We start from the raw sequence: 27,356 nt of genomic DNA on the forward strand, positions 1-27,356 counted from the left end.
AGTTGTTTAAATGAATCAAAAAAGAAATGCGACCAAACACCAGCCTGTAGCGGTTGTTGGTGAATATTACTGCATTAAATCACTTTGTGGATTAGATTTAAATTTGTCAACAATAAGCTGAAAAATACTCTCATGTAAAAAAAATCCCTTTTTTTTATTAAAGACCTTTGACACATATTAAGGTATCCATCATTTTAACAATAAGTTATTTGATTCTTGTTCTCACAGCGTTGCTTTATCGAGTCTTCAGGGAACTCACCCACATGACGAGAAATAAACAGTAAGCTCCATATCACACAGGCCTGGTGTTACATGAAGACCAGTGCTGTGCAACTTCAGTTTGTGCAAAAAATGACGAGGCTCTTCAGCAGCAATGTGAGGCAGCGACTGGTGTTGGCTGCTTCCTGGAAGGAGGCAAAGGAAAGGCAGGGAGAAGTCAAGGTGCACCGGTAGGAAGGGAGGAATGATGGAGATGTATTTGGAATTCCTGTCGTTTCTCCATCTGTGTGCACCAGCAGCTTTTCTTCCTGCTTTTCATGCATTCATGAGGAATGTGTCGCAGGAGTAGCGCAGGAAGCGATAGATCTCCTCGGCTCTGGTCCGACTCATGCACCCTGCCTTCTGTATGGCTTCAACCGGGCTGCAGGAGGAACACGAGGAGCAAGAGGAGATGTTACACCGAAGACAGAAAGGCATTGCTACGTGACACTGTACTGCTGTTACCTGTTTATCAGCTCCTCGACTGAGCCGAAGCTGTGGCTCATGTTGAGTGCGTGGACGTAGCTGACTGAGGGCATGCTCAGGAACACCTGCAGGGCCTCCTCCCTGTGCTGCCCTGTGACCTCCAGCGGTACGCCGATGCCCTGACCTTTCCGCTGCTCCAGTCGGGCCAGGTCCGCCATCAGGCCCGCGCTCTCCTCGGCACCGTCGCTCCACAGCAGGCGGACGCCGGCGCGCACCAGCGCCGCCAAGGTGCAGTCGTAGAAACGCGTCTGCTGAAATGGACGTGACGCCTCACCTGGACGTCAACACAGAGCTTCTGAATCATCTTCTAGTTTTATTTCTGCATGAATCTGAGGATTAAGCTGCTTAAATACGATAAAAAACAGTTTGAAGTTTTGGAAAACATCTTATTTTTAAAATTTTGTTATGTTTTTGGGGCTTTTTGCTTTTATTCAGAGCAGTAGAGAGACAGGACGGGGAGAAGAACGGGAGAGACCTGCAGCTGAGGGTCATGAGTGGGAGTCGAACCCACGACCGCTGCATCAGGGGACTGCAGCCCTGCTCATGGATCACCGGCTCAGCTCGGGGAGCTGTAGGGACGAACATCTTATTTATGAGTGTTTCCTGCAAATACAGACCTGAATTTTAAAACCTCACCTTTCTTGATTCGGTCTTTCTCCACGATCAGACACACGCGCTCAAACAACGCCTGCAGGCTCTTCACCCTTTCGGCCAGCTGTGTCCGGTTCTGCGTTGCGGCTAAATCTGATTGGCTGTGCCTCTCCACCGCCATGCGGTTGCTGACGATGAAGTAGCTGCCTCCCAGCGAGCAGACGTGGACGGCGGCTGCGTGTCGCTGACGCAGGCTGGTGATGAGCTCCACGCCGCCACTGATGCAGCTGCTGTCCACCAGGATGCTGACGGACCCGGTGGAGGTGGAGGCCGGGGGCGGGACAGGTAAACCCGGCCCAGTGGACTTCTGAGGCAGGGAAGAAGTGGCAGCGAGGGTCTGGAAAACAAAACCTCAGTGGAGTTACTTCAGTGATGTCTTGTATTTATACACGCTCTGTGATCCACGGGACAGGACCGTACACGTGTCCTCTGGTTTTCTCGTACCTGTTTCTTTGACTGAGGCTCCGTAAAGTCGAGCTCGTCGGAGAGGAGATGTTGATTTTCTAACCTCTGGCGACACCTGCAGGAGGAGAAAGAATTATCGCTCAGTTGGCTGCTGAGCGTTTGTGGATGTGAACAAGCATGTAGACGTCTTCACCTCTCACTTTGCTGCTCTCCGCTCACTGAGCTCCTCTGAGCTTTACTCAACAACGACACCTTTGATGCGATAGTCGCAGAGGAAACGGGAACAGCGCCCTCTCCTGTTGTGAGGCTCTTCCCTTCACTAACGTCCTCCATATCATCCTCACTGGAATCGTCGATGCGTATGACCCGGGTGCGTTTGGTTTTGGTCGCGGCTCTCTGTTCTGATGGAGGGTCGGCTCCGGTCTGAGCGCCGCCTCTCGCTCTGGCTTTGTGCAGGAAAACACGGCGTCTGGTGGCGTACTGCCTTCTGCCGTCCACGTACGAGGCCTCGGGCATGAGCTCGACGTCCTCGGCCTCTTCCTCGCTGCTGTCCGGCTCCTCCACGTCGCTGCCCACCACGAAGCTGTCCTCGGCATACGTCTCGTCCATCTCGGGCACCTGATTCCAGAGAACATGGAACAGAGTCAGAGTCGAGGCTAAAGGCTGGGATCTGGCTGCTTTGGAGCTGGAGTGTACCTGGGAAAAGATGTCCATGTTGTGACGGTTTCTGTAGGACATCTTGAATTTGCCCTGGGCTGCAGGGCTTCTCACCGACTTCAGGTAATGTGCGTGCATCTCCGAGTCTGACGCAGAGTGGAGCAGACAGGACGGCAGAATGTAAAGGTCACAGAACAATTCATTGAGCCTCCAGTAACATCCCCCAAAAACAATCCTGAATTACCATTCAGTCCCTGTGAGGCGTGCGTGTTGTCGACCACGAAGCCGTCCAGAGACCGGTTCTGCTCGTCTCCGTCGTCTTCATCAGATGAAACGTCCTCGTCCTCCGACAGCGCCGCTTCTTCATCCAGGAACTGACGGCCTTTTCGGCGTACGTCGTGCTGACAAAGGAGCGACGGAAAATGTCAGGGCTGATGAAGATGCCTGCGCAGCTGACAGACATTTAATGAAGTGACATTTATAGAAAAGGAGAGAGGGTGTTTGGAGGAAAGTTTCACTGTCGAAAAAGAGAAAAACAGCAGCAATAACATTTCCTCTAATTTATCAAGTGACACTGTGAAAACAAGCTGAAAGCTGCAGCCTCACAGAGACGTATGGTCAGTCTGTGGTCCTACTGAAGCTCTGGCGTTACCGTCTACACTATCACAGCGTTGGTTTGAGCCGCGGCAGGCAGCCGTCTGCACGCAAAAGGTCAAAAACCAAGAGTGGAGCATTTAGCATCTAAAAACGCTGACATCCGCCTCAGGAGTTGGTAGACATGAGCACCTAAGATTAAAGAGCGTAAGTATGCTGGAAGTGACGCGTTAGTACCGTCTCTACCCCCAAAAATCAATCATCGCAGGTTTAAAGGTCGAACAGAAGGAAGAAGGGCTCAGACCGTGTAAAGTCCAGTCAGCTTCTGCTCAACAGAACCATGATCGGGCTGCATGTGTGTTCTTATGTGCAGCAACATGAAAACATGGAAGTGAAGGACATGACTGAGATTCAGATCACAGCGTCCTGTTGCCGTGCAGACCTGGGCTCCGGCCCGCTGGACCCGTTGCCTCTGAGGTTCCTTTGGTGTGGTTCTGCGCGTGAACACGGACTCGGTCTGGAAGTCGTCATCGGACACAGCTCCATGCTCCGTTTCATCAGACTGGAGGGGAGAGAAGAGAGCGAGCTAAAGCTTCAGGCTGCTGCATGTCAGTGGATGCTGAGAGTTTAAATCAGATGAACCGTGTTAGATGGAGACGTGATGTTTGGTGGATCTCACAGTGTCCAGGGCAGCAGCAGGTCTTCTTCTCACCACCAACGGGGAGTCCACGTCGCTGGTGATCTTGGACTAGCGGAGACAAAGTTCACATTTTGAATGCCGTGTGTGCAGCGTCTCTACCTGTGAACAGGTTGTCAGTGTGGACCACACAGCTCGTTCTAAATCAGGATGACCTATCAGAACGCATCGTCACTGCTTACAAGCTGGTTGCCATGACAACTGCAGGCACCTTGGAAGTGACGTACAGAGGTAAATGAGTCTGAATCAGATATCTCCTGTCTTTACTGGAACATTTATGGATCCAGTGTTTGTCATGTATTATATGTATGTGTACGTGTATATGTATGTGTATGTGTATGTGTACATGTATGTGTATATGTATATGTATAAGTATGTGTATATGTATATCTATGTATGCAGAAAACAACATTCATCAGAAGTGGTGATTTAAGTCCAATCATGGCTGCCGGCTGTCCGCTCTGTGTGGGAACATCCACAGAAAGAGGCTTCATAGAGACAAATGGTTGAAAGAAGAAGTTTCCAGCTCCTCACATGTGAATAACATTCATGTCTTTAAACTGCTTCAGCTACACCACCATGAGCACTTTTCTAAAAGTTCTGCCACTTTAAAGACAAAACAATCAGCAGCTTCATGAAATTAAATCACAAATAACCGTCACTTGTAGCTGTGTTATCCACAAGCTCTGCTCACCACTTCTGGGGACGACAAGGGGTTGACCAGATGTCTTCTTTTATGAAGAACAACCTCGTCTTCACTGTCGCTGTTGGGATCTATGGAGACAGAGGACGACACCAACACACGAGTCTTCACAGCAGATTCAAACTGGACTGGAACAAAACAAACCATCCATCCATCATCTCTACACCTTAGTCCTCACCAGGGTCATGGGGGGCGGAGCCTATCCCAGCTGACTGAGGGTGAAGGCAGGTTCACCTGGACAGGTAACCAGTCTATCACAGGACTACACTTAGAGACAGACAACCAAGCACACTCACATTCACACCTACGGACAATTTACAATCACCAATTAACCTCAGCATGTTTCTGGACTGTGGGAGGAAGATGGAGAACCCGGAGAGAACCCACGCTGCACGGGGAGAACATGGAGACTCCACGCAGGAAGATCCCGGGTGTCCTCACCGGGACGCCAACCGGCGACCTTCTAGCTGTGAGGCCACGGTGCTAACCACTGAACCACCGTGCAGCCCTCTAAATAAACCAGTCTATAGAAACTTGAAGCTCAGGCATCGTGTTTTCTGAAGACTGATCAAACCTGGATGAGGAGGCTCCTCACTGGTGGTGTTGTCCTCACCCAGCCCCTCTGCTGCCACACCTTCTGGACGTCTCCGTTTCAAGCATGCAGGCCTCCTGAGACCAGGCATGAGCGTCCGCCTCACTGCTGGCGATGTGATCGGAGACGGGAGTGCACCGCTGGTAGACGTCCGTTGCTCTGACTGTGGTGAGGATAACTTGGGTTGGCTACGCAGGGCGGATGCTCTCGGTATCGTGAAGCTGCTATAGGGGGTAGAAGAGCTAGAAGCAGCCGGCAAACCCACAGCAGAGTCAGTCTGCTGTTTAGGGGCAGGAGAAGCATCTGCTGCTCCTTCATCATCAGAGTCTTCCAGTGAATAGCCAAGGTCAAAGTTGACAGAAAAGAAGTCGTGGGCGCTGTCCAACAGTTCAGCATGTTCCTGCATTGTAGGAGATTTAAAATGCTGTCTGCTCGACGTGTCTGTCATTGAACTGTCTGTTACAGGTTTAGTTTGTCTGGTGAGGTTCATCTCTGTAGTGTTGTGGGTGTCTGTGTCCTGAGCTACCTGCTTGGCATTTAAAGTCGGAGTTCTGTGCTTTGTGCCTGATGATTCAATCGTCCGTGTGCCGTCAGCTGACTGTGCAGCGCTGCGTGGATTCGTTGGCGTGTGCACGGCTTCAGACGTCCTCTCTGTGATATCGGGAATGTCGTCAGCGACGGGGGAAGTCCTGGGCGTGAGGACATCTGGGATGGTCATCTGCAGGAAGGCTTCGTCATCCTCAAATAAGTCTATGCTCTCATCCATATGGGAGCTGCACTGAGAGGCTCCGTCGTCTTTCACGCCTCCGTCTGTGGAGGGCGGCACTTCCTCATCCCCCACACCGCCCAAGCTGTCCTCACTCGGTTCCTCGTGAACCAGTTTCACCGTAAAGTCATCGCACACGTCACCATCCGTCTCCCTTTTGTCATCATTTACTTCTTGGTCCTCAAAAACCTCGTCCCAAGTCGGACTGTCGGCCGCCACGCTGACAGCTTCCTTCTTCTGACCGGGCCAACTGGGAGAGAGTTTACTGGCCTTTTCACCAGGTGGAGACTTGTCTGACTCTGGCCTGGGGGCTAAATCATCAGCATCTCTTATCATCAACTCGTCCTCGTCCTCGTCGTCCACATCCAAGGTAAAGCTGACCACAAACGGCTGGGGGGACGGCTGAGGAGAGGGAGGAGGTGACGGAGCTTCTAAAACGTTGGTCAGCGACGGCGGAGATCGTGACAGCAGCTCGGCCACGTTGGCCAGGATGACCTTCAGACTCTCGTCCGTCGCTGGGAGGAGCTTGTCAGAGCGCAGCAGCGGCGCCGAATCCCATCTGGGAAGGTAGAACATCGCCTGAAGTTCAACGTCTTCATCGTTTTTAGCAATCAGCTGTGAGACATCGTCTGAGTTTAGAGGATCTAAATCGTCTTTCACTGCATCCTCACGGACAATGACACAGTCGTCGTCGATATCAGCGACCGGACAGTCGGAACCAACCGCTTCGAGTCTTGAGGGACCTCTGACGCCGTCGATACGCTCAACAGGTAGCCTCTGTTTCGTCGTGGCCAGAGCGGAAAACAACCCCGCCGTCCGTGTGTCCGTTTCCTCGTCGATGCATTCCAGTTCAGACCAGGACGAGTGCGACGGTTTGGCTTTACTGTTGGTCCTTTTAACCTTTGTGGCCTTCGGTTTCTTCTGCCTGCTCTTCACGCCGTCGCCCTCGTCGAGGTAGGGGAGGAGCTCCTTCTCGTAACGACATTCCCCCTGAACACAAACACAGAAAGTCGTATCAGAACAGATCCCTGCAATCAAACTTCAGACCTGAAACCTTTAACGCAGCAGACGTGGCATTTAGAGCGACCACTTCACCGATCCAGCAGCTCGTCTCTTCGTGTTCACACAGTAATCTAATCAGGAAGTCTCCTCTGAACAGAGATGTCACATTGCAGCCGCACATGGACGCACAGAAGCCTGACGTAACATTTCAATTCATCGTTTTTTTATGAAACAGCGAGAACGAGAACCACTTCATTTCCTTTTTCTCTCCAGGACAGTCATTTCAACAGGACAATAGATGTGTGCATTTGCTCCAAATGAGAACACACACAGGCTGGACTCCTCCAGCACCTGTCATCTGGACAGACCACATGTCCTGGAAATGATTCATCTGGAGTGGTGTCCTGGTGGGTCGACAGGGCGCCATCGAACCTGTGGCCAGCAGGAGGACGATGCTCAGTGAGCCGAGAGCAGGAAGGAGAGGACGGCTAATGTGGAGGGTGTACGGAGAGAAACATACTGCACCAGATAGAGGGTGGAAATGAAACAGAAGAGAACCAAACGTATGAAAAAAGAAAAACAGGTTGTATGCATGTTTAACATCCGTCTGGTTTAACTGCATTCTGTCTGGTCTCAGTAAAAAGGCACTAAACCCAAAACACAACTGCAAAGCTGTGAAATACAAGAAGAGAACACATTACCCCAATTACTCCACAACACGGCATTAAATGGATTGAATGGGAGCTATATCTGTGACCTACAAAGCCCATACCAACCAGCAGACACACTCCCAGTTGGTAAGTCTGGGATTTTGTGAATTTGCTGTCATGGCACATAAACTGTGGAATAAGTCACACATCAGCTGAACGAGCTGAGACCTGCGTACTGACCATCTAGATTTAATGATGTGTCTGTCTGGAAAGCTGTTGTTATGTTTAAAGCAAACAGCAGAACATTTAAGCATCACTGAAGGGAACGTGACTGTGTTGAATCCATCCAGGATCATAGAGATGTTTGACCTAAAAACTAGAACACCAACACCGTGGTGGTGCCAGAGGAAGACCAGGGCTCCACCACGGTCATTAGAGGCACAAGGAGCATCTGTACCAAAGAGTCTTTTTTTATTTTTAAGGAAAAGGATCATCTGGTCTGCTGATGGTGCTACAGGGAGAAAACAACACCACCGGCTTTATAGCTCATCTTCTTGTGACCACAGAGCTCTTCAAACCAAATGACACGGTAATCAGTCAAGTAATTGGTGACGTATTTAATTAAAAACCAAATGTCAACCTCATGGCTGTGCTTAAGGAGAAGTCAGAGAATCCAAACATCAGGATCCATCTGTCAGGAACCAAACAGGTCAGAATCCTACAGACGGCTCCATAAGGAACAGGCAGGAGGGTTGTTCAGGAGAAAGTCACTCAGTCGCCTGGATTCTTTATAAAGTTTGTAGTTGTCAGTTAGAAAACGTTCCACCCTGACAAAGTGAAACCAAAGAGATTTATCGTCTTAAACAACCACGATGACTTCTTCTGAGTATGACTTCACACCTTGAGCTGCATTAATCCTTCAACTAGACAAACAAGCTCACTCTGTAATTAACATTTCAGCGCTCGGTTTTCTCACCGAGGGCCAAATACTTTCCACAGGTGAGGCTTCTGACAGAACAAAGAGGAAAAAGCAATCTGTTTACATCTCTGAGCCGTCACTTCACTAATTGGCAGCCAAGGCCGGGCTGACGTCATCGGTGATGTTAGGATCAAATAAAACATGTTCATTTAACAGAAATCATCTTGGAAACGGGACAGTTAACGCATGCCGGTGGACGCTGTGCTGCTGCTTGGAGCTCCACCGGTGGTCTGACGCCGTACTGATTGGGCAGAGCTCAGCCTGGATTATGGCGGGACGAGCGTCGGGAGAGAAGACTGGATGGTTGGAGCTCACAGGGATAGAAGTCACAGATAGCCAATGAGCACGGAGGACGAAATAAAAATGTACTATTAAATGTCACTGAAAAGGCTTTTCTCACAGACATTTGGACAAATTAAAAATACAAACAGCCAACCCATCGTCAGAACACAGTGGTCCAGCAGCACCACACTGTCCTTCTGTTGTAGGTAAATATAAAAATGCTTTGACTGGTTTGTTTGTATTTAAACCAGAGGAGCCACATCAGCATCCAGCTGTAACCATAAGACTGATTGAATGTAACGTCTCCTGAACGTATTGTTAAATAATCGTCTCTGCATTTGATTGTTTATTCTAAGTACAAATACTGTGCACGTCTTTACCTAAAATAAAATATGTGTAGGTACATTGCTGCGTTATTCTAACCTGATTTATAACATTATATTATGTTATATTATGTAAATCTCATTAATCTATCAGACGAGGGAACACATCTCTCACAGGCCACATAAACCGACATGGCGGGCCGGATTTGGCCCGCGGGCCTCGTGTTTGACACGTGATTCAAACCAATCACAGCTAAAATGTATAATCCACTGTAAATAGGAGCACGGCGGCCTTATTGATCACGATCTAACTCCTCTGCAGAACATGTTCAGGGTGAGCTTGCTGCTTGTTGTTGCCTCCTGGTGCCACACAGGCAGCAGAACAAACAACAAACCTGCTTCTGCCTCCGTCTGATGGCGGTGAGTCACATGACTCCACCAGTAAACATGACAGCGAGCTTCCATCAGTGACTCTACGCAGACGGATGAGCCGCCGTGTGGTGAAATCTGAGGGTCATCATGGCCCGACTCCACCCGACTCCCCGCTAATCCAGAAATGAGGAAGATGGTGGAGAAAGCCGACGTCTCAGCGCTGTGGAGCGTCTCAAAGCGGCACTCCTGCGTCGCTCACAGCCGCCACGCCCTCAGCTGTGTGAAGCCTTAATACGGTTTAAAGGGGTGAATTATGTAAAAGCTCACGCCCCGTGTAGTCGTCATGGACATGGAATTCAGCTCCATGGACCATCTGAACCAGGCTGGAAACATCATCAGGGTTTACATTTAAAGAACAATTAAAGGCAGTCTGTTGAGGAGATCTGTTCATTATGTCTGACTGTAGAGAGTAAATAATGACTGAAGGACGGCTGTTTCATGTCGTTGTTGTTTTATAGTGAATATTTTGGTGTTTATCGTGTTGTTGATGCTTTCTGTAACTTCTTTGGTTAAAGGCGGCCGATAGCATCAGATTAATCTTCTTTCTGCTCCTTTCATTCAGGAACGTTTGTGTCACGTTTAATTGTTTTAACTCAATAAATGAAATAAAAATTTAATAAAATAAAATAAAAACCTGTTTATTTCTGCAGGACAGCTGAGGACACTACACATGGGGGACTGACTGACTGACTGCTGGAGGACTTTCACTTTTCGCCATTTTTATTTTTCAGCCCTTGAGGTTGCCGATTACCCAGCATGCACAGCAGCTGGAAGAGGAGCTCGGCGAATACGCCTCACCTGCTAGGATTCATCTCTGCTGTAAAAAAAGGTTTATTGGTCAAATACAAAATGTGTGTATTCATTAATCATCTACAGTCCATTTAGTTTGCCCATATTTATTATTATTATATTTATATGTTTTTCTTTGTTGATCACAGTGAAGAAAGTCATCGCCATGGTTACACACGAGCTTCTTTGTTTTAGTAATTGGATAACAGTTTGATATCTTCCTCTATATCAGTGAAACGTCTGCTCAGTAGAGTACAACAGGAGAGTTTGTGGATGACAAACTGGGATGTTGTGTTTTTATCTCAACACTCAGATCAGACATGGTTTAGATTAATTACTCATGAATCCTTCAGCAGACGTCACATCATCACATATCTGGGATCAATCAGAAGCAGACGAGTTGACGGTTACATATGTCTGGAAGTTTACTCTGACGGGGTGAAAGCTGCAGACCGGTACAGCGACCTGTAGTGCTGGAAGGGTTAACTGAAACCAACATAAACAGCGAGGCGATGCTTACGGGGCTGCACGCTGCTCCATATGCATGAGTGTGTTCAGAGGACAACAGGTTGGTGTGGTACCGACCAGCCGGGCTGATTCTGCTGCACCAGCAACGTGTTCATACGACAGCATTGTGATAAATCTGAGAACTGCTTTTCTTTTTTAGGGTAATCCATCTTATGCTAATCCTTCAAACTTCTGCAGCCCTTACTGTAGATGCAGCTTTCGCTCTGAGCCGTCTGTTTTGAAAACGACCAAAGCTGCAGCACATTGTCTCAACACGGAAACCAGAAAAAACAAACCAAACAAAAGAGCAAAAAACAAAAAGAGCAAAAAACAAAAAGAGCAAAAAAAAAAAAAAAGAGCAAAAAACAAAAAGAGCAAAAAACTAAAAGAGAAAAAAACTAAAAGAGCAAAAAACAAAAAGAGCAAAAAACTAAAAGAGCAAAAAACTAAAAGAGCAAAAAACAAAACGAGGGCGTTCAGACAGTCAAGGACGTAGCTGCACTGGACATCATGGAGTTTGTTTTATCTCTAACGAGCTCCCACACCTTTTCCGACGCTCCTTGCCGCTGAAAAATAATGACTAGAACTGGATTCATGCAGGATTAACCTCAACGTCCCCGATGTGCAATTAATTAACGATCAGATTAAGTCTCTGGATGTAGAGATGTGGAAGCATAAAACAACCTCGATGCTGAGAACAGAACCAGCGCCGCGGAGGTCTGGAAGGTCAGACGGTTCACGTCGTTTCACGCCGAGCGCTGAAGGAAACTTCTCTGTGCCGATTGTCTCATAGCACCGGTCGTAGGAGGCGATGCTCATGAGCACACAGAGCAGCTTCGTCTCTATTAATGAGTCTTCATTGCTCTGTTTCCAAACAGGATGAGGCGTCCCGGGGCGCCTTTGTTCTCTGATTGGTGACACACTGACAGCACCACCTGCCCTCCATTCAAATGAAACTCAGACTTGCAGCAAACTGAACATGCAAGAGGCATCAGAGTCAAATGAGGATTAGAGGCGCTTCAGCTGCTACGAGACAATAACAGCTAAAGTCACGGGCCGCAAACAGCGAGGATTTGCGTAGACGTTTCGGCTTGTTTGGCCCTGAGACGACAACTGAGAAATCTATGAATCTGAGTAAAAAACAAAAGCAGAGAGCGATCCAAAGGCACAGCATGAGGCTTTGGAAGCTGCCTCCTCACCAGACAGGCAACAGCGTCAAGCTGCAACACGTCCAGACGTCAACAGTAAGCGAGTGTGAGACACGAGTCCTCGGCCGGAAAGTCCCACAAACACAAAGCAAGACACTGTTTTTACAATACGAAGGTGTGAAAATGAACCAGCGCTTCTGTCTTGTGGAATAATGTGCTGAATGCTGCAGAGAAGCAGTGGATCCAGAAACTGGTTCTGTCTGGCTCTTTAAACAACTAAACCAGCACAATCAGGAACAACTGTCTGCAGATAACCATCCACAGGCAACAACCCATCTGAAAGGGCAACCTGTGCACCATTTTAATTCTCTTTAGTTTGTACTTTAAAGTTTTCTGCGTGTGTTTTTTAATTGGGTGCAGAGCGCTCGACGCCTCGGATGCAGCAGTGGAGCTTAATGACTGAGATTCTAGGTCACCGAGGCCCGACCTACTTCCAGCTTCCTGGCTTTATGTAACAGTTCAGAGAACTGTTATGTAATCACAGGAGAGGAGGCCTGCTGCCTGCTGCTGCCATGAGTCTCTCATCATACAGAGACCGAGGCAGCGCAATGAGAAACACTCACTGGACTGGCATGAAAGGCCTTAAAGGACTGGAACGGCTTGTGGGGCGAGGAGGAGAAAGGTGTGGGACCAGTTCTAAGGAAAATAGTGTTTGGCCTTCAATCTAGGTGCTTCTTTTTTAAACGTTTGTTTGGAACAAAAAGATTCAGAAGGCCCCTCTGCAGATTGAGGCCAACCGAGCGAGCCACGGTGAGCGCCGGACCGCGGCCGGGCCACGGGCCACGAGCGCTGTCCGTCAGCGGCAGGAGGAGAACCAGGAAGCGGCGTTAACGCTGGAAGAAGAATCACTTCTGTGTGTGTGGTGCAATCAGGATTTTATAAAAATGAATAAAACTCTTGACTGGGACTCAGATAAATGAAAACCAGCAGACACTGTTTGGGCAGAGAAACAGTCTTTGTGGTCTTCAAACACATTTGAGCTACGGCAGCGTTTCAGGGGAAGAACATGTTGGGTTTGATGTCAAACAGATCTTATGAAAACGCTCCGGTGCGACCCGAACACTCACCACGTCTTTCTAAGAAACGCTGTTCTGTTCCAAACACTGCGTTTCATCCACTGAAAACTGAATCTAATTTCATTTTGTGAAAGACAAAACGGTCTTTGATGTTGGTTCGGCTCCTTTAGGATGTTTTCTCATCAGACTCCATGACCTGATGAGGTTTCTATATAACTCTGGCCTTGAACCTACAGCATGTACGTGACTGGAGACCAGTTCATTTATGTCTAAACATCTACACATTTACTATGATTAGGATTACAAATGAGGACTGTGGAGATCCATCAGTCTGACTGTAACGGGCCTCGTTACGGTGATGAACTTAGAAACTCTCTAGTTTTATGAGTCCAGGGACGTTCAGCTGATTATTTAGCCACAGCTTTACTTTCATGGCTCCTGAAGTGTCGTGTTTGGAAAACAAGCTCTAAACCTCCTGCTCAGCCACAGTCGAACATGACGGAACATTCAGCAGCAAAACAGACAAATAAAAATAAAAATAATAATAATAATAATAATAATAATAATAATAATAATAATAATAATAATAATAATAATAATAATAATAATAATAATAATAANTAATAATAATAATAATAATAATAATAATAATAATAATAATAATAATAATAATAATAAACGATATATGTCAACAGGGTTTACTTTACTTTGGGAGACGATACAGTCACATTCGAACTCGGTCAAATGAGTGAAACGAGCTCCAAGGTTGTTTGGTGACCTGGATTCGTCCTGGAGGCATGTGAGACATTAGCCGCCATTTCACTGAGTAATCCTGTTTTGTTTATACAGGTGGGTTAATTTTCTCCTTTCCTGAGCTTTGCCAAGACCTACAGTGGAAAAAAAAACTGGTAATAAGAGCCTGCTTGTTATTTCAGCCAATAGCCAGTTTTACCATAATCTCTGACCCAATTTCAAGGATTTGAACAAATTCGGGCGTCTTATCGATGGCGAAAGAGCAGACGAGGAGAGGAGGAGGCGCCGTAACACCGTTTGGAGATGTTTGGTGATAAGGTGTGCAGTGGGACGGGTCGGCTGAACGTAAACAGGGTCAGAGAGACGGTACCTGTGGTTAAATTACCGGTGGCATAATGATTATCTAATCACACTAAAACAAGACCGTCTGGTTTCGGAGCCGGTTCTGTCCCCCTCCTGCTTCAGATGCTGTGTAGATTTGACAAAACCACAACTGTTGTGCGTCCAGCTCCAGTAGATCTGATGACTGCGCTGATAGAACTGATCCATTCAGCCCAAGAAAACAACAACATGCTGTCGTCTGTCAGCCAGAGTTCATGAACCGGGCCGCTGCCGGGTCAGCGGGTGAACTAAACATTCAGCAGCTTCGCATCCACGAGGACAAGAACACAGGTTGGCTCCTCTGTGAAGACAACGGAAAAGCACTGGTTCTGGTTCTGGTGCAGCTTAAAGAAAAGCTCGATAACAGCGGAGACGTGACGCTGCTCATTCATGCTCTTTTTGCTGAATTCAATTCATGAGACACAAACGCAGCAGCCTGGAAACACCCTTCTAAATATAAACCATTTATCTGTTGTTGTTTTTTATAAACTAACTGAAGCCACGATTACGCCACAGCGCCTGTTAATCATGAGAGGAATCTGCCTCTTCGGTCAGAACCCGGAATTTTGTAACTCAACACAAACCACAGTTGTGCGTTCACATGCGACTCAGCTGACTCCCGGTTTGTAAAGTTTGACTCGGCCTTCAGTGAACTGGCTTTCATTATGAAACTGAGCAGGATTTGTGTAAGATGCCATTTTATAACCCATCACCAGAAACACTCTGAGTCAGACCTCTGATCTATCTGGACGCACTCGAGACTCGTTTATTTTCATCCTAATTCCCACTCGTGCCACATAACAGACGCTAATGGCTTCATGCCGCCGCGGTGCCGACAGAACGACGGTACGTTACTCAGCTGTTGCCCTTCTCACCTCGTTTTCCTCCTTCATACCGTCTATGAGCTCCATCACCTTGACGAAGTGGCTGCAGCGGAGGGAATGATCCACGGCGTGGAAGGGAAGCGCCTTGTGCTGCCAGTGCCTCCATTCCCACAGAGACAGCTCCCTGGCCGCTGGGCCGCTGTCGGAAACTTCCTCCTGTCGCTAAAAAAACAAAACAAAACCAGGTTTAAGCAGAAACATTATATTTGAATAGATGATGGCTTTTCCATGCAGGATTTTCCAGCCGGAGGTTTTTCCACCTGAAAAGTGGAACTAACATCAACCTCCTGTCCACAGAGATCCACTCAAAGCATCCTGATTATTTTTAAATAACTGGGGGCTTCTTTCTGGAATTTTGAAACCACTGATGCTGTTAAACGATATCAGCGTTTAAATACGAGGATATTTCAGATCCATTCAGGTTCTGCATGTTTTCAAACACTGTCTTCGTGAAACACAGACAAAACATGTGATTTCTCTCATGTGGCTGTCGTGGCACGCTAACCTGAAGATCACCTCTAAAAAAAATGTTCTCCTCAATCAGAAACCTGCAGAGCTGTAAATAAAAGAGACCTGAGGTGGTGGGTCGCTGGGTATGGACACAAAGTGTGACTGTCTGAGGGTGGGATGAGCTTCGTGCTCCTCCAGCCTCATGGTGGACGCCCACAGCGAATACTCGGCGCTGCTCAGAAACCCGTCAGACGTGGCACTGGCCTGTTGAACTGCCGTCACATAAAAACAAACTCAGAAACCCATTTTCATTGGAAACAGGAAACTCCTGCAGGACAACAAACGACTCCACTTGTGCTTACTCAGGTTCTGAGGGTGGATGAGCGAGGCCCGTCCCCCGGAGTGGGAGCGCCGGCCCCCACCGGACCGCCTGCTGGTGTCCCGGTGGTCGAACTGGCCGCAGGTGATGTGCATTCTATGGAGGCGGGGGTTCAGCCCGTCCGGCAGCATGCGGGGGCTGTTGGGGTACATGTGGAAGCCGCTTTTGTTCCCTATGATGGACTTGTACACGCTCTTCTTGTTGCTCTGGCTCTGATTGTAGGTCTGGGGAACACAGAGGCTGACATTACGGTACAGGTCATGAATCAGTGCGGGGTTTAACTAGGTGGACATCACTGAAGGACACCCACCCTCTCCTCCCGTCCCTCAGCCAGGATGACCACGATGCGTCCCTGCCGCTTGCGTCCAGTACGTCCCATCCGCTGCACCAGGCGGATGGGGTTCTTCTGTGCGTCAAAGCAAACAATGAGGTCCACCTCTCCGATGTCCAGGCCCTCCTCGCCCACACAAGTGGACACCAACGTGTTGAAGCCTCCGTGTCGGAACCTGTGGACCACCTGCAGGAGAAGAAGAACAGCATAAATAGGAAAACTCTCTGATCCAACACACTGAGGCTTTCATGAATGTCCTAAAGAAGAAGGCCTGATCTGTTTATTGTATGTGTGGAGCAGCATGTAGGACATTATATGCAGTATTTGCTGAGAGGGTGGAGGCTCTTTGCATAGAGGAACCACAGCGTTAAGCAACCACCAGTACAAATAACGTAAAAATACTGGTTTACAGACTCACATCATACCACCTGATGATACCAGTCAACCTCAGAACCACAACACGTCGCCACTATGGAGGGAGACAGGAACCTTTCTGCATGAATCTCCAGACACAGGGTGGACGGTAAATTATACTGATATTTCTGACTATGTAGGAGCTGTTGGAGTTGTTGTTGAAACGTTTATTTATTTCCTACTACTGACAGACTTTTTGTTGCACACCAGAGAACTGGGAAAGCTAAACGTCACAATGCTTCATCAAGTGTTTTGATGGAAATCAGGAGTCATATTGTGCAAATGAAGAGAACATATTGCGTAATAGTAGTGATGCACGATATTAAAATGCCTGGCCGATATCGATATTAAGATTTCTGATATCGCCGATAACCGATGTCGATATTCAGTTTTTGTTGACACTGAAAACTGAGCATCAGTCAGCACTGTGAGGAAACTCTTCAGAAGAGGCCCGGATTAGACCACACAGTCTTCTTTATTACGAAACAACAGTAAAACATGTTTAAACATATTTAATGTTCAGTCCAGGACCATTTAAGTAAAACATCTGTGAAATAGCAGCGATATCAGACGTAGAGATGAAAGCGCTGATGTTGGACAATTATCGGCTAAACTTGCTCATCGGACCGATACCAATGTATCGGCCGATACCGATGTGGACGCCGATATATCGTGCATCCCTACATAATAGTGATAAACGTGAAGATTTTTTGTCATCATACACTCAGAAAGTCCTTTTCTGGGCTGTTGAAACTTCGTACTTTAGCTTAGCAGTTAGCGCTTTAGCTTCAGACACTCTCCAGGCTTTGGGACGGTGTTGCTGTGTGACTGATGCTGACCGACTGAACAGGAAAGACGTTCTAGAAGTTGTCATACCACAACAGGAACCAGTGCCTACCTCCAGCTGCTCCTTCTGGGTGAAGCCTTTGACTCCTTTCCCGGCCGAAGCCTGACCCATGAAGGTCATGACCTTGATGAGCGGAGCGTGGCGGTTCAACATGGCCGCGATCTCCTGCACGCTCTCCCGAAACGAGGAAAAGATCATCACGCGTGTGCTGACGTCCTCAGAGCCCGAAGCTGGACATGAAGGAGACAGAGGAGGACCTGATTAGAATTCCTTTCTTCTGAGCTGAATTCTTTCAGTATTTATGGTTTTAATCCACTGGAATGCATCCCGTCTTTGATCCTCTCCAATCTGAACACGCTCAGAGTAAACACGTCTCCTCATGAAAAATGCTTCTGACTTTTGTTTTCAGGTTTTGGATCAAACTGTGCTGCACAGATTGCTGCATTTTGGAAGCTTTTACTGCTTCTGTTTGTTCAGGAAGTCCGTTTGTCTCTGGATACGTGTTGTGCAAGCAGCTCTGGACTCTGTGTGGCCGCTGTGGTGATAATAATTTAGCAGGAATCTCACAGAAGCTACAAACATCACACGATAAAACTCCAGCGTCGCCTGTTGAATGTAATCACAGCAATAACGTTTAAACAACTTAATCATAACGTCGGTTGCTTCTGCTTTGATGCAGTCTGAGGAGAATAATACATCTCAGCTTTGACCTAGAACAATCATGCCGTGGATGAGTCACTGCATAGCATTGCTATATTAAGTAAATCACCATTATTGCCAGCTGAGCTCTCAGCCCACAGTCTGAAATGCTGCAGCACAACATCCTCCAGTTTCTGCAGCTTGGGGTGGCTGTAAATGAACGGCTCATCTGGACCTGAAACATGAATCAGAGGGACACACACTCACTAATGTATTTTAAAACACTTTGTAAATGGAGGCCTTTTGTTTTGTCTGCAGAACTTTCCGTGAAAATGCTTCATCTCACTACACAGCAGGTCTAGAAGTCTGAACTTTGCAGTATGAATGAGAGCTGATGTACCAGCAGATGGCTTCATGAACATCGTCTCCATCTCCTGGTACAGGGCCATGAACATGGGCGTCCTCTGCAGCTCGTTCTTGGCCCTGGACATCTCTGAGCCAAACAAAGAGAGAGCTCACATCAAACAGCAAAACATTACATCCTGCTGGGAGGACAAACACCCAGGGGCGCTGATGGATGATCTGCCGAAGCAGAAACAGTCCGTCAATCAGCATCTCTGTGGACAGGAGTGTGGAGGAGAGGCGACTGACCTCTGGATCCGTCCATGATGCCCTGGATGTAGAAGAAGAGCGAGCGGAGCCCCATCTGCATCAGCAGCTCGTAGCCGTGGTACAGGCTGATGCAGAGGGCAAAGTCGCCCTCCAGCATGCCCTGCTCCCGGCCCTGCAGGAGGACCAGTGGTTAGAATGGGACTGTTCTGTCAAACTGGAAAACGCTCGTAGAGACGCTGAAACACCAGAGCTTCCAGTGTCCAGAAGGTAAAACATGTAGAGCTGTGTGTGACTGCAGTGATTCCAGCTGGGTGGAGGTGGTTGGTGTTTGGATATCTGGTGTCAGCAGCAAATAAAGATGCTCCAATTGATTTTGGAACCAAGGAAATATTCTACATATGAGCTTCACCATCTGTATAATCTCTTACACTCCTTTTATTTTATTTTTATTGTGTGCTGATATGTTTGATATCATTTGTACCACTTTTATTTGTGTATATTTCTATTCTTCACCCATTGTGGGGGGATCTCCTGGTTTTAATGAACTACATAAATACAGGTCATCAACTGTACCAATTACTCTTTTGTTGGATCTCAAAGTAGATTAACGACCTACTTTCATCAACGTAGTAACACATTTAATGTATTTAGCCTGGTCCTGTAGTTGTGGGTAAATCCTGGTGCCATCTCATGGACTCCCACTTAACACAATAAGAACACTCTGAGGGTTCATTAGTGAGCCCTGATTATCCAGAACATCCAAACATCTGTTTTCATTCAGCTGCCAAGGACAAGGATCAGATTTAATATTTAGAAAGATCATATGTACATTATATTGCACTGGACACACGTTTCTGGAGCCTTGAATGAGGCAGAAGTTCTCTGATAAATAATAAATTGTTAGTAAACTAATTAATGATGCTACTAAACACTAAATTGGGACACGTGATGTTTTTAGTTCTATTTCTGATTCGTCCTTTTACTCTCATATAAAAGCAGCACCTGTGATTCTAATCAGCTGTGTACATCATGGAAAAAAACTAAATTAAAGAATTTTGTGTCCATGCCTTGACGTTCGGCGGCGGGTTCTTGCGGAACTGATCCCTGGCCAGGATGAGCTGGTATTTGCTGAGCGTTCGCAGGTCTTTGTGGGCCATCACGCGGTTCTGGACCAGACGAGACATGAATTTTTCCAGCACCTGGAAGGAAGAGTAAGGAGCAGATAAGTAGGTCATCGATAACAGGCTGCTTCCTGTGTTTGGGGGGCATTAGCCTGAGTGGCGTCACACTGAGATGGAGATGCTGAATCCACCCTGAGGTCCTTCTGCTGCCAGACAGGCTTTCACACGCTGAATCAAAGTGTCGTTTCTTAATAGCACTGAAATGCGTCGGAGTCTTTCTGCTGTCCTTGTTTCCTAATAATAGGAAAACAGACAGAGGCACTTTGTCCAAAAAGCAATTCTAACAACACCTATTCATCGTCACGACTGCGGATAATGGGAGTCTGGGTCATTACAATTTCAATTTCACCCGAGTGGAACCGCTGCTCTAGAAACCGAACACAATAAAATAAAATAATAAAAAACTGCCCTGAAAGTAGAAGTGGGTTGGAACCGACTGATACACAGAAATGATGTTCTGAGGGCATTCAGTCATTACCCACTCAGAGACAGAAGTTATTGTCCAGATAAAAAAAGTCATTCACATCGATGGGTGAAAACGTTCCATCTACAGAATATGCAGACAGCTTTTCACTTTAACTCAGCGTGCATCCGTCAGGCCTCACACACAACTTCTATATTGCAAAACCTTGACAATCACGGCTCTCACAGCGAGACACAACAACCCAGAAGGTCAGAACACAGAACAGATCAGAACCGACGACTTCCTCCTGAGTTCACCGAGTCGACGGCCGTTTCTGCTAAACGTCTTCCTGTTTCTCTGAGGATGAAATGCGAGCGCGCTTCACACGGCTTAGGCCAGACAAAAGCAAAGGGTTAAATAACAGCCTTTAATTCCACCGACCTTTGAGAAAACATCAACAGCTATATCACCTGGCCCTTCTGTCATGAGAGTGTAAACAAGCCGGTCCATCTGGTCGGGTTTGTGCTTCATCACACATGATATGGTTCTAACCCGGCAACACGTCAGCTGCTGCCAAAGCAGGCTGACGGAGAGTCTGAGGAATCAGCCGGAGCCTCGTCAGTGCAAGGTCACTATTGTTCATGGAGTTTAAGTGAAATGCACTCATGTGAAAGGAAGAGCAGGATTCTTTAGAAGAGGAGACGTATGAGAAGAAATACAACAACCAGATATGTCCTGTACTCACATGTAGATCCATACAGTCGTCCTCAGACGTGTTCACAGCCTCCTATTAAAGAAGGAAAAAGCTAACAAACAAACAAACAACAAACAGCCTGATGGGACCTGGTGGACTAACATGTAGCTGAACAACCCTCTGAGCCAATCAGGTGTTCCTGTAACTCTCAGTCAGACTTCTGCACCTGTTGACAGGTGTTCTGGACCACTGCTCATCAGCAAAGGCCTCTCATTGGTCCACCACAGTTTTGTTTTTTATTTTTATTCTTTTCAACCACAACTCCCATTTCACTAAATTATAGTTTAGTAATTTTTATTTATTATTACTTTTTCCAGTTTCTAGTTATTTGAGTGGCTGTTGTGAGTTTGGCCTTTTCTTTAATAGGAGGGGACATCAGAATTATTTATTGGTTAATTTTTTTTAAATTCCCTTCATCTATATTTCCTTGTAACTTGTAGTTTATTTCATATGTAATTTATATTGTACATAGATTTACATATTGTATGACAACACACAGCAACAGGTGAGGTGTTAACCAGCTCCGGTTCACCTGCAGCAGAAACGATGGAGAAGAGTTGATGGAGGTTTAAATGCACCGTGCAGGTCTAATGTAGCTCTGGGGACGGATGCAGGTGGAGCAGATGGGCCGGAAGATGCTGCAGGCTTTTCTACGAGAGGCGGCCACTGACGTGAAATCAACCCACAGGTGACGAGGCTGCTCCAGCTCTTATCACTGCCGGACCATCAGTGACAGATGATGCTGCTAACAGGGACCAGAATACGTGGGTGGCACTGCCGTAGAAAGCTACCGCGCTGAGACCTAATGTTTCCACTAAAATGGGTTTACTCATGCATTGTTGTTTGAACGCAGCCTCGATAAATCATCCAGCATCAAAACATATCAGTGCTATCAGAGGTACTAAATAAGCACTTAGAAGTAACACCTTTGGAGTTTTCTGTCAGTCAGCAGCTCAAGGCCCTCAGATTTACTGCTGAACATTACACCACGGTAGCAGCTGTCCTGCTTTATTGGGGATGTGTTTGAAAACGACGGGTGAGAGGAGAAAAAAAAAGTCTGTCAACAGCCTGGAGGTCAGATTGAAACACGGCGTTCAGGAAGCACACGGACACACGGGGTGACGGGACAGATTTACAGGCATTGTGTAATATCTCCTCCAGCTACACCTTGTTTTATAGCCAGTCTATCACTGCTTCCTGACAGTGATGGATGATGTCATCTACATGAGGATGAGCAGGAAGTAAAGTGGCTGTTTCACTGCCAGAACGACACCAGAGTCAGAAAACAGAAGTCAGACCGAACCTCATCATGTGACCACTCTGAGAATTAACCACTTTTAAGCCCAACATCTTGATGTTGATTCAAAAATTCTTTGTTTAAAAAGTTGACAAATTATTCCATTTGCACGATCTGGATTCTGTGAACAACAAAACATCTGGCACTCCTCGACTGAGCAAAACCCACGACTGACTGGGCTGAGACAGATATTCTGAGATGTGCTGTGTTCACGCAGAGCAGGAGGTCAGCGTGAAAACAAAACTACAACATCATCATTTCTGTTCATCCAGTTGTCAGTAACATCTGAGAGCACCTGATCAAATGCTGTAAATTTATTTTCCAGATGTTTTCAACCTAAAGGAATAATGGAAGATATTCATTGTTCCCCATGTTTATGATTTGTGGAGTTATGACTGCATTACGCTGCAAAACGACATCGTTGAGCCACGGCTGTTTTGTTTCCATAGAAATGAGCTCACAGTGAGTAAAAACATGACCGGATTCAGCATATTAGAGCGTGATACTGGAGAGCGTCCTGACATCCTGCATCTCCACATGGTCCTCCAGCTGCAGTGTGTCAGACACAAAGCCCTGCAGAGGACAGTTAGAGGAGCTGAGAGGGTCTCCTCTGTCCAAGAGCTTCTCCAGAGCTGCTGCAGGAGCAGGACCCTGAACATGGTCAGGGACTCCTCACAGCCTCTCCATCAACCGTCTGAACTGCTGCCATCAGGAAAACGTTTCTGGAGCGTTAAAGGAAGAACCTCCAGACTGATCAGCAGCTTCTGATCCAGACATGCAAACACTTGTTTATTTAAACTGCTTTAAGTTCCTGGATCCTGAAGAGATGCTCTCTCATCCTGCCTGTACTGCTGTGGATGTACAGCACCATGACAGTAACCTGGGCTTGACATTAACATTTAATAAACAGCAGTGAGCTTCTGAACATGCACGTCAGCACGTCGTAGTTTAACAAAGTCTGACGATGTACAGCTGGAGAGGATTCGCTGTTTGACTCAGGTGACCCTCCGGCCTCGTCTCTGTTTCCACCCTCAGGCCAAATTTACATGTTTTTGTCTCACTATTGCTAAAAGGGATGAAATCGTCTCATTGCTCTTTCTCTCCAAACATCTGCGCTCCTCAGTCTCTAGTCTTCGTCATGTTAATCTACTTCTGGGTTAAAAGAAATTGGCTCGGTTCTTTTACAAAAGGGCCACGATGCGTCGGGCCTGCTGGTCGGTGGACAGGTGGAGCTCAGTGTGGAAGTGTGTACGCAGCGGTCAGGTTCAGATTATGAGATTACACCCAACCAGATTAGTGAGGTCGCTTTTTCTGTCTGGCTGGAATGCAGAGCGAACGAACAGAGTGTGCAGGAGGAGAACTGCTTCAGTCACAGCTTCAGAGCAGCAGCCATGTTTGCTCGTTTCATACACCCCGATTCTCACCCGTCACACGCTTTCCTCCCATCGCGGGGTGTATTTACAGAAGCTCTCACGCCGGTCGATGCCCACACTGGCCTCTGTCTTCCATTATTATCGGGACTAGATTGTCTTCAAGGCTACAGCATATACCAGTTTTTAAAAATGAATATAAAACACTGTAAGTCTTTGCTCCTGACTTGCTACTGAATGACACTCTATTATCACTCTTAAAAGTGAATGTTTAAACACAGAGTGGGATTGTACATTTCTCTTTCACAGTTAAGGATTTCAATACTTTAGAAAATGCTGAAAGCAGCTGTGTCTGTGCGCCCGACTCTGGAGATTGATGTTATTTTATAAACTGGGTGCAAAGACATTGAGCATCACCACACGTTACACCAGCATCTGAAGTCCAGAAGTCCAGCATGCAAGGAGGACAGAAATAGCACTACATGCTCCTCTCATTATGTACTGCATGAGAACAGGTCAGACGTAACAGGGAAAGTGATGAAGTAATTAGAAGCTGAAAAGGTTATAGCTGTAGTGCAAAGAAAAAGGCAAAGAGTCACTGTTGGAGAGAATTCAGAGAAGTCCTTCTCTCCTGACCAGATCCTCGCTGGTGTCGTATCTGCTCTCAGATGTACGTCGCATCGGATTAAAGTTAAATGAATTTGTAGAAATTTTAGTTTCAGCAGATGGCAGAAGTAAGGAGGAGGTGAACGATAGCAGCTCAGTTAGTGGCCTTGGTGTGATTTTATTAAAATAAGTGAAGCACGGGTGGATTAGGAATAAATAAAACCAGTGCAAGGCTCTCACAACAGGAGGAGAGGAGAGGAGAGGAGAGGACGTGGGACAAATGACAACACTGTGGATGACAGCCTCACTGAGCATGCTCAGTGGGGGACCAGCAGCTGATTGGCTGAGGGGCATGGAGCTAAGTGACGTGAGGAATCAGTGAAAAAGCCTGTCTGTAGGCAGCTATTAATAACAGAACCTACACTAAGCTGAACTCCTGCATGTCAACAATGGGAACGACTTGTTGTGTGTGTCCGCACGGTGAAGTTAATGTTCTGAACCGCTGAGACGTATGAGTGGGAATAAGCAGAAGGAGAGAAGAAGCAGCTGCCTTGTTCCAACGAGGAGTGGAAATTCCAGTATGGTTAATCATGTGATGAGCTACTGTTGCTGCGAGGCTGCAGCGATGTGGATCAGACTGCAGTCTGGCTGTGCAGATCTGTAATAAACAGACTTGAAAGTAAAGACCAACCTAAAGCTGGGGGAGGTGGACAGATAAGCCACGCAGGAGGCTAATTAGGCCTCCCCCTGCTTGTATGGCTGCCGTGTCTATCAGTCAATGTATGTACACACAGACTCCCCCACGGACCGTCGTGGATTATATAATGTCCTCCGTACGTGCATGCTGAAGGGTGCAGCATGGTGGCTGCTGCTGCTGCTGCTGCTGCAGCGTTACAGATCAGAGGAAATCCTGCCCGGCCTGTCCCCCAGCACACAGGTTCAAGTTTGTTTATCATCCACCGCCTGGGGAAGTTTGGTTTATCAGCATCCACGTTAAAAGCCTATTCATGGAAATAATGAAAAGAAATCTACAGTGGTTCCTGAGATGCCTGATCATTGCATCTTGTTAGAGCCTCTAACACTTGCAGAGGCAGGAAGATGCATGTTCACACCTTCACTGCCTTCTAGCACTCAGCAGCAGCAGCGTCATGTTGTCAAAGCATTCATCCATTTCTCACAGCCGCTGGATGTAAACAAACACATGCAGCGAGCCGTCACGATGACAAACAGGATGTCACAGACAAAGAAGTTAAAGACGTAACCGACGGCATGCATCCAGAACGAGTCCGTTCATAATACTACAGGCTCTTCACCGTGATACTAAAGTCAGTGAGGGAAATGTAATTTATAATTAGTCAGGTAACTGAAACAGATATCACACTGTAGCCCGAATCTTCATATTTCAGTTATTACACACTATATAATTAGTCTGGACATTTCATATTATATATGATACTGTAGGGTCTCAGCTCTTAATATCTAAATTAGTCAGACAAAAATAAATAAAATGTGTTATTGTAGGGTGTGATCCCATAGGGGTAGGGCGTTCTAATTTATATTTAAATTAGTCAGGCAAATTTAAATAAATATAATTTCACAGGATCTTAATCTTTAATATTTAGTCAAGTCGCATAAAACTCAACAACATGATAACAAAGGGCCTGGTTCCTTAAGATTTAAATTAGTCCAGCATGTTTGTGTAATATGTATCATATACCTAATCAGGTAGAACTGAAAAATATATGGCACTGCAGCGTAATCCTTAACATTTAATTAGTGAGGTTAGTTTATATATCATTTACAATAATCAGTCTGTGCATCAGAACTAAATAATATATCATACTGTCCCGAATACGGAAAGTAGTCACGTACATTTAAGTAATATATAGTACATATGATTATTCAGGTAAATTAAAAACAGATTTTTTATTTATATGATTAGATATTATATTAAATAATAATACTGAGTGATTTTCATTCTCAATATGAATTAATCAGACACTATATCATGAGTCTGATACATTTACATGATATTTATTTAGTATGTTAAACCTAAATAATACGTAAGATTGAACTGTCTTCATTCTTATTATTCATTATGTAAATGTCGGTAATTAATGTGTAATAATTAAGGATCAGGTGACTCTGTAATAATAATAATAATAATAATNTAATAATAATAATAATAATAATAATAATAATAATACTTTACTTATACAGTCTAATAAAATAAAACATCATATCGTTGCTGTTTGACCACCTGTCAGACTGTTGCCGGTTCCGGGACTCCAGCGGTGTGAACCGTCGGACCCGGGTCGGGGTTCCGGGTATGTATGCAGCGGGAGGAGGAGGAGGCGGGGCGGAGGGGGAGCCCGCAGCGGGGTCACGTGGTGCGACGCCCCGCCCCCGCCTCTATAAACAGCGCGTTCACCTCCGGCTACGATGAGGGAAGCGTCACGTTGCTCCGCACGGGAGAAGCAGACGTGGACTGGTTCTGGGTTTTGCGCGAATTTAAAGAGCGCCAGGCGACGTCGTCTGGCTTCTCCGCGTTACATGTAACAGCGAGAAGGCGAACATGGAGAAGTGCGTCGGTTGAGGCGGAGCAGCGGCCGCTTGCTTGACCGGAAAGTAACGGTCGTCCTGATCTGGACGGGTCCAGCGCCGCGGTCCGGAGGAAGAAAAAAACACGTCAACGAACCGTCAATCCAGCGACGGCTCCCGAGCGAATTTACTTTTTTTGTTCACTTTTGGTTAACCCTTTGAGGCACTTTGTTTTTAAACCTCGGTAGCTCGTCTCCACCACAGAAATGGACCGAGGCGGCTGTCAGATGAGCGGCGGCGGAGGAGGAGGCGGCGGCGGCGGCGGAGGAGGAGGAGGAGGAGACGGCGGCGGCCCCGACCGACACGGGATGATCACCCTGGAGGACCTGGAGTCTTTCTCCGAGGACCAGCTGTCAGACTCGGGTAACGGCAGTCTGGAGGAGGAGGGAGAGACCATGGAGGAGGACGAAGATCCGGACCGACTGCTCCATTACTGGCAGGACGTAGCGAGGGGACA

The 27,356-nt window shown here is 46.8% G+C and overlaps 1 protein-coding gene across 1 annotated transcript; it reads right to left on the reverse strand.

Annotated features, from left to right (window-relative positions):
• Window positions 1-135: 135 nt before the first annotated feature.
• On the reverse strand, window positions 136-19,922 carry fancm (FA complementation group M). Its single transcript, XM_008285387.1, has 20 exons — window positions 19,755-19,922; window positions 18,727-18,859; window positions 18,476-18,568; window positions 18,206-18,310; window positions 17,488-17,666; window positions 16,155-16,361; window positions 15,828-16,068; window positions 15,589-15,737; window positions 15,007-15,177; window positions 5,026-6,799; window positions 4,443-4,522; window positions 3,731-3,799; window positions 3,494-3,613; window positions 2,702-2,858; window positions 2,497-2,603; window positions 1,994-2,418; window positions 1,840-1,915; window positions 1,381-1,732; window positions 724-1,018; window positions 136-640 (listed from the first exon to the last, which is right to left on the reverse strand). Exons 1-20 carry the CDS (start codon window positions 19,920-19,922, stop codon window positions 535-537), a joined length of 5,007 nt encoding a protein of 1,668 aa, XP_008283609.1. The 3' UTR covers window positions 136-534.
• Window positions 19,923-27,356: the final 7,434 nt, after the last annotated feature.

The sequence above is a fragment of the Stegastes partitus genome, unplaced genomic scaffold (genome assembly GCF_000690725.1).
Source record: "Stegastes partitus isolate 25-593 unplaced genomic scaffold, Stegastes_partitus-1.0.2 Scaffold399, whole genome shotgun sequence".
In the NCBI taxonomy this organism is placed as follows: domain Eukaryota; kingdom Metazoa; phylum Chordata; class Actinopteri; family Pomacentridae; genus Stegastes; species Stegastes partitus.

Bases quoted from the DNA above. Each gene is read 5' to 3' on its own strand.
- fancm (XM_008285387.1), bottom strand. From the start codon at position 19,922: ATGACCTACTTATCTGCTCCTTACTCTTCCTTCCAGGTGCTGGAAAAA. The intron at 2,604-2,701 runs GTAATTCAGGAT...ACTCTGCGTCAG, and splicing joins CGCCTCACAGGGACTGAATG to ACTCGGAGATGCACGCACAT. The intron at 1,733-1,839 runs GTACGAGAAAAC...TTTGTTTTCCAG, and splicing joins AGCCTCAGTCAAAGAAACAG to ACCCTCGCTGCCACTTCTTC.